The 11,888-nt window shown below is 41.6% G+C and overlaps 1 protein-coding gene across 1 annotated transcript; it reads left to right on the top strand.

Moving 5' to 3' along the window:
- Positions 1-327: 327 nt before the first annotated feature.
- On the top strand, positions 328-11,498 carry tm7sf3 (transmembrane 7 superfamily member 3). Its single transcript, XM_008401409.3, has 12 exons — positions 328-619; positions 2,489-2,643; positions 4,572-4,722; positions 4,828-4,948; positions 6,688-6,859; positions 6,931-7,108; positions 7,188-7,274; positions 8,453-8,533; positions 8,630-8,782; positions 8,875-8,975; positions 10,014-10,176; positions 10,249-11,498. Exons 1-12 carry the CDS (start codon positions 553-555, stop codon positions 10,500-10,502), a joined length of 1,683 nt encoding a protein of 560 aa, XP_008399631.2. The 5' UTR covers positions 328-552; the 3' UTR covers positions 10,503-11,498.
- The last annotated feature ends 390 nt before the right edge of the window (positions 11,499-11,888 follow it).

Here is an 11,888-nt window from a genome sequence, read left to right as displayed (position 1 = left end):
TCTGACTTTTGTCATTTAAAATGGCCAAACAAATAAAAACAATAGTTTTAGAAATGGGTACAAATTTAGAAATGTATACCAAAACGTACTGTCCCCACATATTAATTATTTTAGGACTTTTCCCACTTGTGTTCTATTAGTTGTTTTCGTCATTGTTTAATTATTTGATCTATTTGTAAAAAAAAAAAAGAATAAAAAAAAATCTATATATATATATATATATATATAATCAAATTGGTGAAAAAAAAATAAAATTAACAAAGAAATAGGCATTTGACATTGAAGTTCACGTTAACTCTCGAAGTATCGCGGGATTAGGAGTGAGATTTCCAAGCCAAAACAAGCCCGTTGTTGAACCAGCACAGCAGTAGGGAGCGGAGAGAGGGAAATAAGTCGGGGTTTGTTTCAGGGAGCAGACCTCAGCTGTCCACTATGTCACTATCGCTGTTGGTGAGACGAAAACACGGACGAGTTCGCGGTTTCCGGTGATTTTTCAACCACCGGCAGGTTGAAGAGGTTTTTATTTTTGTCGGGTAGATAAACCGGAGGGAAATGTCTCACTGGATGTGGGGTCCGCTGCTGCTCTTCTTCGCGTGTGAAGTACAAGCTCAAGTGGAAAGTGAGTACAGTCACGGCTACTGCCTGTTAGTGTGTACTTTCCTTTTTTTTTAAAAGAATAAATCTTTTTGCAAATCATTTTATCTGTATAAAATTGCTGAATTCATTGCGGTTTTTCCTGTTAAGCTAGCAGGACAAGTATTTCCGCTCGTGCAGAAAAGCAGCTGTAGATTAGCTGGCTAAAAAACATTTTTACTCCACTAACCTCACTATAAGAAATGGGTCGATAAGAAGTTAATTATAAAAGTTGCACGTGCCTGATGTCAGTGGAATAAAACTAAAGGAAAGTCAATAAAATGCAGCAAACTACAGTCTGTCTGGGTAAAGTAGTTTTAAGTTCATATAATTGCACTTATAAGAAAGTTAGAGGCAACAGCAGGTGAAAAAAATTGATTTTACTTACTTTATTAAACTAGATGCTTTACGTAATGAATTTTTTAAAAGTCAAGTTACTCGATCATATAAAAATATGTTGGCATTGAGATTGGGTTCCTTCAGCTCATTCCTTTCAAACAGGCTGAGGAATGAAAACATCCATAGTTAACCAATTATTCTTCCTGATTTGTGGGAGAAAAACATCTTGGGAGGCAATGGAAGCAGATGATCAGATGATGCACTTAATTGATCCTGGTATATCTGATGCTTGGCCTGACAAAAAATATGTTTGTACTCATTATCAAAGAAAATCTTCCATCAAATCTTGTCCATTAGCAGCAGTGGAGATTAAGAGAGCATTCAGACTGAATGGATTTTTGATTTTCTTGGAAACTGTCAGAAGATCAACAACTGTCAAAGAGAAGGAATGTGAACATCTTGTAGCGCATGACGGCTTGAATTTCTTTGAGATGGGAAGTAATTTTGAATTAAAAACAATTGTCTAATCCCAATCTCTGGGCATTTGTCGTAAAAAACAAACATCTAATTGCTCTTACATAAAATGGAGATCAGGCTGTGAATGTATGGCATATAAAACATAAATGATACGCAAATATTTCACCTAAGCAGTCCTGTAGTGCAGTGTTTGACTTGCTGACATTGCAGTGGCAAGAATTGTGATTGGATATATTCTGCAGCTCTCCAGAAACCTATTTTGGTGAGCAGCAGCTAGCATTTGAAAAGTCAAAATTAAGGCAAACTCTTTAATAAAACTCCTATAAAAATCAGTGAAGAATTCAGGTTTATGTTGATGACTAATCTCAACTTCAGTGTTGTATTTTTAGTCCGTTTTCAACCAAATTTCGCTTGGCTGTTGGACAGGCCTGTCACTATAACAAATTTTGTCCCAGAAATTATTTTTGATAAACGATGATATTGTCATTTTGAGACCATTTTTAACAAATAAATAATAATAATGGCTTATTAATGCGAGTATACCCACTCAAACATAAAAGAAAAACCCTTTTAATTTCTAAAAAACATTTTAACATTGGAACTGGAAAACATTTCGAGCATAGAAAAGCAAACAAAACAACAATAATTAAAATGGATTATGATGTCTTGATAATCAAAATGGCAATAAAAAACGGTAATCATCTCAGACGGGAAAAACGGGCCAAAGTGTCAGGTAGCTCACGCTAACAGTTCATACCAGGTGTCAAAGTTTCAGTGTTATTGCACTAATTTATCATTCCATTAATTGATTCATTGATAATTGTGACCAGCTTACTGTTGAGCCCTTCAAAAACACTTCCGTAATCCAAGAGAAAAATTAAATGTTAACTCGTACTGTTCACGTTGTTGATTCTAACGGGCACAGCCAAGAGCCATCTCCTCTAGCAGCCTGTGTCGTAGCGCAGCAGTAGAAGACTCTGACTGAAGATTGTGATTCCCGGACGTCCATGTGACCGTCTGTGTCGTGTTGTGTCCTCAGACCGCGTGACGTTCCTGCCGGGGGCGTTCCAGAACGTGAACGTCTCTCTGAACGAGACGGTGGAGGCCGTGGTGACCCGGATCCCTCCGGACGTGGCCTTCATCACGCTGCAGTTCCACACGCTGCACCGCAACGCCACGCTCTCCTACACCAGGGTGAGAGGAACAGGGATTACTTTCATGCATCCGCTCACTGCAGTAAATGACATGCAGTGAAACCCGAGGAAATGGGATTTACTTACCAGATAAATGATGGACTGTTTGTGGCAGAAGCTTTATTTCCTTTAATGTTCCTGTGATTTCAGGTGTAGATTCAGGGAACCGGGCGAGTTAAATCAGCAAAACAAGTGCGTTTTTAATTTCTCCCGCTAATGCTTGGGGTCACGCAGTGCGTTAAAACCGTTCTGCCGCCACGGAATGAATGAATGAGGCTTTGTGAGGCGGGTCGGCTGACCCCCTGAGAGAAGTCCCAGTCAGCTGATGTACAGTCCTCAGGTCATGAGCAGCAGACGCAGCGTCTTCCAGGAGATGGAGGGGGGTAATCAATCTTCTGACCTGGGTCCCAGGAGTCTCAGAGGGAAAAAGAAAAATCTCCCTGCGGGGTCAAGGTGGCAGGTCGGGGAATGTTCTGATTATTCTGGAAGCAAACAAATCTGTGATTAATTGCCTGTTTCAGACGGCAGAGAGGAAAACGGCTCCAATTCTGCTAAACTTGTCCAAATATAAGGGGAAGTAGAGTTTTTCAGCAACAAGACAGTCATTCTAAAGATTTTAACTTCCTGTTTATGATATATTTAATGAGTTCCCCTTTTTTTCCTTTCTTTGATTGATTACTTTAATGATTTTTTTGGTTGTAGCTACACCTTTCATAACAAATATTGCTGGACAACTTATAATTTTAAAGAAATGGCATAATAATCCAAGAACAGATTCTCAAAGACCAATAAACTTAAATTTCTAATGAATGTATAACAGTGAAAGTGGGACACAGTTAAAATATCCAAAATAAATAAAGAAAACAGAAACAACAAATGAAATTAATCATGGGCTTTGTGGGTAGAGTAGTCGTCTTGTAATCGGAAGGTTGCAGGTTCGATTCCAGCTTCCTCCTGCCATGTGTCGATGTGCCCCTGGGCAGGGCACTTAACCCCAAGTTGCCTACCGAGCTGCCTATCGGTATAAATGTGTGAGCGTTTGTGAGTGCGAATGGGTGAATGTGGCTCTAGTTTAAAGCGCTTTGAGTGGTCAAAATGATCGGATAAAGCGCTATATAAGTTCAGTCCATTTACCATGATGTTTCTGTATACAAAATTGCTCTTCAAAGAAAGCTCTAATTGAGACCTAAGAACCAGACTAAAGACTTTAGTCATCCAGTTTTTGGTTGGTAGAAAGAAAATAGAGAAGAACAATAAATCATCCAAATGGAAATGATGAATCTCAAAAATCATCTCCGAATCTAATTGTGACCCTGAAAATTGGAATCAAATCCATTGACATAGAGAGCAATCTGAAGGCGACACATAAAAACTTGATCAGTTATGGATTATTGAGTATTTCCTACAGATGGAGCCTCTGCACTGGATCCGCAGTAGGCTGTGGTTGTTGCTGGAGTTACAATGAAGCTGTGATGGAGAGGAACAACAACAAGCCGGTTTTTGTTGAGTCGCAGTTAATTGTTGACTGGTTTCTTTGTGGTCCGACAACACGGAGCCAGACTAGTCCCCAGTTACTGCTCTGGTGAAAATTGCGGTTTAAAGATCTCCTGATTGGGATACAGTTGTGATGGAAAAATCTTTTTGTAGGCTAAATAACTACCCTTTAATTAAAGCTATATTATTTTGATTAATGAAGAAATAACCAACCCTCTTCAGTGTGGAAGTTTAAAGAAGACAAACTCATTTGTTTTCAGTGCTAACAAGATGTTTTTTTTTATGCAGAGTTTGTTGTTTAAAACAAACTCTCGTATATAACTTTACATTTATCTTCAGCCTAACTGCTACTAACTCTGCTTTTTTCTTTCACGAGACTGATTAGTGCGTCCGAATAGAATGGATAAACGACTGAGCTTGACGTCTGTGTTCCAGATTCCAGATGAGAGTCTCTCCCTAACGGCCGTGGACTCCGGCCTCCTCTCGGCTCTGCAGCCGGCCCAAACCCAGCTGCTCTTGTTTCTGTCTTCTCCCGAAGAGGAACCCGTCTCTGGGACCGGAGTCTTCCTCTCTTACTCAAGCACTGGTAAGGAGAGCAGGAAGTTGCGCGCTCTCAGTCACAAAACGCGTTTCTGCAAAAGATTTTACCACAAGCTGAGAAGCAAACTATTTATTTGGTTATATTTTCCAGCGCCGGTCCCTGGAGCCTGCAACCTGGAGTCCAGCCTGGACGTGGATCCCAACGTCTACATCAGCTACAACCTGTACGAGACCACCGTCCGCTTCGGTCCCGCTAATTTAGGAAATGAGAGGTGAGGCGGAGAGAGTTTGCTTCACTTCCTGTTTAGCCACTCTGGTTGCAGGCTTCAACAACTCTGCAAACACACAAAGCAGATCTGTTTCCTTTTTCTTTTTCTTTTTTTCCATGAATATTTCTGAGTATTAAACCTCGATGACTAATTACTAGGAAACATTTCCAGTGGTTTTTAGATCGAAACACAGTTTTTCTTTTTTTTTCCTGTCAACTTGCAATGTCACTGGGGTTTAGCAAGCAGCTACATTAGAAACTACTTATCTGATTTGTTTTTAGAGAAGACAGGAAGTCAGTTTCTAATTTAGATCAACATCTACACTGCAAAAAACACAAAATCTTACTAAGTGTTTTTTGGTCGAGTTTCTACATCAAAAGTACAATTGAAATAAGAGAAAGCTAACTTAAAAGTAACTTTTCTGCAAGAAATAGGAGCTTGTTTTAAATGATTAATTCCTTATAAGAATTCCTGAGGAAAATTTCTTGGTATGAATTAAATAATCTACTTGTGGAACTAGTGCTTTTTCATTTATTAATATGAAGGAAATATTTAGTTAAAACAAGCTCCTATATATTGTTGAAAAGTTGCTTGTAAGTTAGTTTTCTCTTTCTTCAAGACATTTGCACTACAAACTAGACCAAAAGCACTTGGTAAGATTTTAAGTTTTTCCATCGTAACTCATCACAAAGAATTAAAAAGCTGCAATTTTAGCTCTGAAATGTTGTAAAACCTTCACACGTTGGTAGCAGGAACTCGTTTTACTGTTGGTTTGTGACTTTCAGACGTCGTACTGGTGCAGGAATGAAAGTAGAGCAGGCTGATGCATGCCAGCTGCTTATCAGCGCCGCATCGCGTTTGTGTCCCGCCCTGACGAATGAAGTGAAAACGCGCCAGTCAGTGTCTGTTTTGTCTGCACATGATGCACCAACAACAATTAAACAGCACTGTTTACCGTGGGTAATGAGATCCACAATCATTTTCATGTGACAAAGACGTATGGAAAGTTTACTGTTTGCATATGAGGCAGCAGTCTGATCAAAATCAGTCACTGAGGTTTTTTAGAGTTTACATTTATGGGCCAAACGTGACCCAGAATGTGGTCGGCCTCAGGCTTCTCTAGTACGTTTAATTAGCTCAGAGGAAGCCAAACAAAACTGCACGATGTGAAGTCGTGTTAATTTGCTTATTAGTCTAAATTAAAGGCACAGAAAAAATCTGTTCTGTAGAGAATCTGCCATCAGAGAAGCATTTGTATTTTGAATAATTCTTTGATATTTTTTATGTAGGAAAACGTCAGGCAGCTAAATTAACCTAATACTGGTCATTTAAGTTACAGAACTTTATGCACAATTCTATTTGTGAAAAATGTGGATCTCTAGTCTACATATAACAAGCGGCTTAGCCTGTTAAGGAAAGAGAACAAGGTGCAGAGTTTCATTAGACTGTAACAAGTGCAGCACAAAGCACAGGCAGCCCCACCCTGCTCTTCTGTCAATCACATCCCAGATCATTTGCTCTTGACTCACTGGAAGATTCGAAATGAAAAATTAAAACACCAAAAAGTTGCACTGCTGACTCAAGTTAAGCTCTAAAAACTAAATCAGTGAAATTGTACTAAATAATATGTCTGGTTTACATTAGACTTAAACTTAATTAGTCGGGTCGAGTTGGATATTTTTTTTATTTTAGGTAGATATAAGCTCTCATGTGTCCTCTCTGTCTTCGTTTTCCCTTGTCAGAGGCCAAACTCCTGCAGCCTGCGACGTGTCGACAGCAAGCAACACGCGCTGGCGCCTGGAGTATGATGTCTACCAGTACTTCCTGCCCGAGAGCGACCTATCAGAGAGCAGCCTGTTCAGCGGCCTCCAGGCCGTCGCCAACGCCCGAGGCATGGCGGCGAGCGGCAGACTGGTGAGAACCAAAACGTGCCAAGTAAACTATACGTTTAGCGACGCGTCGACAATCAGCCTGTTTCCTGTAAGGTGGTGACGCTGAAGTCGACGGATAAGACGGCCATGGCGTTCAGCTCCATCCCCGGTCAGGGCGTCATCTACTCTGTCATTGTCAGAGACCCCATGTTGAACACCTCCGCCTCCTACGTTCCCGCCCACACCTACGCCTGCAGCTTCACCTCCACTCTGGACGGCTGTCAGACGCTCGGTTAGCATCTGTCGTAGCCGCTGATTTAAAATGACTGTTTTAAAGGGTTGATTTTAAGTTAGGTGTGAATGTGTTGCAGGAAAAATATCGACAAAAATCTTCTTCACCATCACTGGCTTGGCAGGCTTGTTCATCTGCTTCTTTGGCCATCGATTCTTCAAATGTGGTGAGTCGACACGCAAATAAATGTATTCTTATCTTTTGGTGATGTTGAACCTGCTTTGTGATACTTAAAATGGGAATCCCTCAATGGAACTCTAATTTGGAGATCTAATAAATGGGCACCCTAACCAGGGATTTATGAGCGTTCTGCTGAGTCTGCTGATTACATCTAAAATTCAAACTGCATTTTTGCAGACTTTGCAAACTTCCAGTTCTGGCCAGCATTATTACTCTGAAGACCTTATTTAGGGTTTGTACTGTTACTTGAAATCCTTCAAAATGCCTTCATTTCAATTAGGCCTCTTTAAGGTTTGGAAAGTTCTTGATTTCTGCAGAAAGTCCTTGAAAGTGCTTAGTTTTGTAATAAATTGCAATCAGACGTTTGATTAAAACCCAACATTTGGAAAACATTTACAGTTGGACCAGATTTTTACGTACACCTAATTAAAGACATGCACATTTGTTTCCTCACATTTAAGTTAGATTAAAGTAAGTTTATCTTTAGATTAGTTAGAATTATCAGTAATTTTATGTGCCGTAAAATGATTTTTTAGCTTGCAGTGTCCCTGCTGTAGAATGTCGAATACTGCCACAAGACATTGTTAATAACAGTAATAAATGATGTCATATGGTAGTGATTGAAAATGCTTGAGAAGTGCTTGAATTTTGCTGTGTAAAGTGTACGTACCCTGCTTATCTTAACAGGCAAGTTGTACAAACCACAGAAGTGAATGGAAACAGCTAGAAGTCTTACTTCTCAGTCCATAGCTCGTTTTTCTGGTTTAGGATTCTCAAGATGCTTCATGCCTCTCCATCACATCCACCTAATGCTACACAGTGACTGGAAAGGCAGTGCAATTATTATGGGGGAACACAGATGTTTTGTATCAACAGAGGGCTCACACTCGGTTGGGCTCACGCGTATAAAAAGCCGCTCTAAAACGAGACATTTTTTAAGCTGAGAAACAATATGCTCACAAACAACATCCGTGGTTTCACATGCTACATCGCCATTCATGTATGTTTCAGAAAAATGTTTTAAAATCACTTACAAACTATGAAAAACAATAGAAAGGCATGAAAATATGATGAAGGTAACACTTTAGGAAGTCAATGGAGCTAATGTGAGTCAATCTACTTCCTGTTTGGGTTAATTTGTCCTTCTCTCTTCCTGTGGTTCAGAGCTGTTCTGCATGGGATTCAGCTTTGCTGCGTTTTTCTTCTTCGTCCTCATCACAAGGACCACGCAGCTGGACTATGACAGTAAGACCCTCCTCCTGACCTCCTGACCCATTCACAGTGTCAACAAGTTGGGATTTACTTGATTTTTGTTTTAATTTTTTTTCCCCCCACTCCCAGTCCGGCTGACCGTGTCCGCTGTGGTGGGCGTGGTGGGCGGCGTCGTCCTGGTGATAAGCTGGTGGCGCTTCGGCTCCGTCATGGCCTGCGTGGTCGTGGTCGGCCTGATGCTGGGCTTCCTCGTCGCTGCCATCGTCCTCTTCACCCCGCTGGGTACAATCCGTTACAGCGCAGCCGTTCCTTGTTGCTGTTTTTTCCTCGTCTTGTCTTGATTTTTAAATCTGTGCGTTGCCGTTTGAACACAGGAGACCTCGACGTGTTCAGAAACTCGGACGTGGTTTTCTGGGTGACGTTCTGCTGCATCATGGTCACACTTCCGCTGTTGTTCGTGCGGTGGCCCAGAGAGGTAACATATTTCACACTCTGGTTATCTGACAGCACCTTGGTCTGGTGAGCATTGCCTAGTTACCACAGACAGTGCAGCAAATCACCAGCCTTTCATTCACTTTGCCTGTGGCAGATGGAGAAGGAATGTGTTTTTAAATAAAAACGTGTGCTAATTATGCTAGATTTTTAGGAGTATGAGTGAAGTGGGATTTGTACAAATGTAAGCCACACTTTTCAGATTTTATTTCAATTTTTTTTTTTATGTTTATATGAAGCACCACATTATGAAAGTTATAGGGTGTGAATACTTTTGCAAGCCAATGTATGTCTTTACTAATAACTTTATTAGTTTAGTGGATCAAAGTGGATGTATTGGTTTGTTTTTAGTTGTAAGCTATTTAACAAGTTTATGCCATGCTGCCAGAGCTGTTGCCTTGCAGCAAGAAGGTTCTGGGTTCAATTTCCAGCCCCGGGTCTTTCTGCATGGAGTTTGCATGTTCTCCCTGTGCATGGTGGGTTTTCTCCGGGTACTCTGGTTTCCTCCCACAGTCCACAAACATGACTGTCAGGTTAATTGGCCTCTCCAAATTGTCCCTAGGTGTGTGTGTGTGCATGGTTGTGTGTCCTGTGTGTCTCTGTGTTGCCCTGCGACAGACTGGCGACCTGTCCAGGGTGACCCCGCCTCTCGCCCAGAACATTAGCTGGAGAGGCACCAGCACCTCCCAACCCCACTAAGGGACAAGGTGTAAAGAAAATGGATGGATGCCGTGCTGCCACCTGCTGGTAATTTTGCTGCTACTGCAAGTTGGTGGAAAAAGGGATCAGATTATCGGAATGTTCTGCTGGTGCCCCCTGGTGGGCACCAGGGGGCTTGTAGCTTGTAAGTTAGATGCTTCTAGTTTCTGTTTATCAGTGAAGGCAACATGAGTACAAATCGTAGCTCATTCTTTTCCCACCCAGATAAAGATGCATAGAGGGTCAGAGTGGGTCACTAACCTGGTTAGATGTAAAAATGGCCACCATGTTTGAGCTTCTCCTCGCTTCCTGTTTACTGCAGGGAAACATCGTGACGTGCGGCGTCGTCGGGGCCTACGCCGTGGTGCTGGCCGTCAACGCCTACGTCTACACCAGCCTCTCCTACATCACGCTCAACATCCTGAAGCGCTTCCTCAACAACAACTTCAGCGCCGCCTTCACGGACGCGCCGTTCCAAACCATCGGTGAGTTTTCATCGACTTGTTTCAGCACAAGCCGTGATTGGATTTTAACCGCCTCGCCGTGTTCTCCTGCAGACTACGCCATGATCACGGTGTGGGCGTTGCTGGGCGTGTGCGGCGTGGTGCTGCAGCTGTACCGCGAGCGCTCGCGGCCCTTCTTCCCGCCCAGCCCGTACCTCATGTGGCTGCAGGAGCGTGAGCGCCGCAAGACCAACGTGCTGGACCCGAGCCACCACGTGCCCTCGCTGCCCGGGCGCCTGGTAGAGCGGGTGCGGCAGCTCATCGGGCGGCGGGAGCCGGCGGGCGAGCACACGCCGCTGCTGCTGTGACAGACTGCCACCTGCTGGTAGTTTTGCAGAGTTGCGGCGCAGACGAACAGGAAATGATTCGATGAACTTTTAACACTGATGGTACGCGACTGAAGATCTGCAGAAAGACCAAAAATCCTTCAACCACTACCTTTTTACTCAGCTCTTTTTTTAAAGCAACAGATTTTTACCTGCACAATGAAACGTGGGAGCCGCCATCTTTCTTTCCTTCACTTCCTTTTAGATCAGGATCCAGAACTCTGGAGGCTTTCAAATGCTTCCTCCAATCAAGACTAAGCATTTAAACAGGTCATCCCTCTGCAGACTTCTTCATATTTTGCACACTGGATTCTATTAAATTATATGATGTTATATTGTTTAGTGCTGTGATGCAGTTTTTGAAACTTTACAGATTTGTTTTTATTCATTTAAATGTTTTAATATCGGACAAAGATGACCTTAATCAACAAAATGTGCTTCTCGGATCATGACTTCATTTATTTGCGGAAAAAAGATGATCCGAACCCAGCTGGCCCACAGCATCTCGTTCGCCAAGACTTTGACCATCAAAACATTTAATAAATTTTTTTTCCCCCTTTTGGAGTAACTTTGATAGGTCAGTCACACCTAGGAACACTTTCCTCCTCCTTTCTCTTCAGACTGAAAGATGTTATCTGGTCCTGATTTTTATCCAACTTCATGTTAAGCAGGTTCTAATTAAGTTAATATTCAACAAATCTGACAAATATGATTCATTAGGTCGTTATGTATGTCCCCAGGTTATCTTTGTCTATTTGTTCTGAGATGTGCGAATGTGACAACAGTTCATCGCAGCAGCTGGTTGCCATGGCGTTTCTCAGGGGTTTTGACACACAGCTTTTCGACAGAGTACTGACGACGGATGGTCAGATTTCTGAAGCAATTGAATATTTTTTGTTCAGACAAGCCAACATGTTTGTAAGATTAACCCATTTGAATTTTAATGTATTGATATTTAATAAAATGCCTTGAATGTAATGTGCCTTCAGTTTTTATAAATGGCTGTTTTCCCTTCAAACTAATTTTCCCATTAAAGTTGCTCATAATGCTGCCAACACCATGCTGAACAGTGGGAATGATGTTGAAAGAATTGTCATTTGAAAATAGGATTTTGAGACAACTCTGGATTTTAGTCTTACTATTCAAGTCTTAAGGAAAAACCAAAGATGAATGTTTCAACTAGTTTAATAAGTGCATCCTAGTTTAAAAATGATTCTTACAATCATAACTTATTGATCTTAAATGCTCAAGTATTGGCTAGTCCAAAAATTGAACAATTACTTTTTTTTGGTACAATTGCAGTTTCCAGTTATGACCACAAGAGGTCAGAAACATGCTCACCTGTAAAAGGTCGAACTCTTCAGCTTT

This window comes from Poecilia reticulata, chromosome 23 (genome assembly GCF_904066995.2).
Source record: "Poecilia reticulata chromosome 23, P_reticulata-male-v2, whole genome shotgun sequence".
In the NCBI taxonomy this organism is placed as follows: Eukaryota; Metazoa; Chordata; class Actinopteri; order Cyprinodontiformes; family Poeciliidae; genus Poecilia; species Poecilia reticulata.
This window is presented reverse-complemented; position numbering and strand designations above follow the sequence as displayed.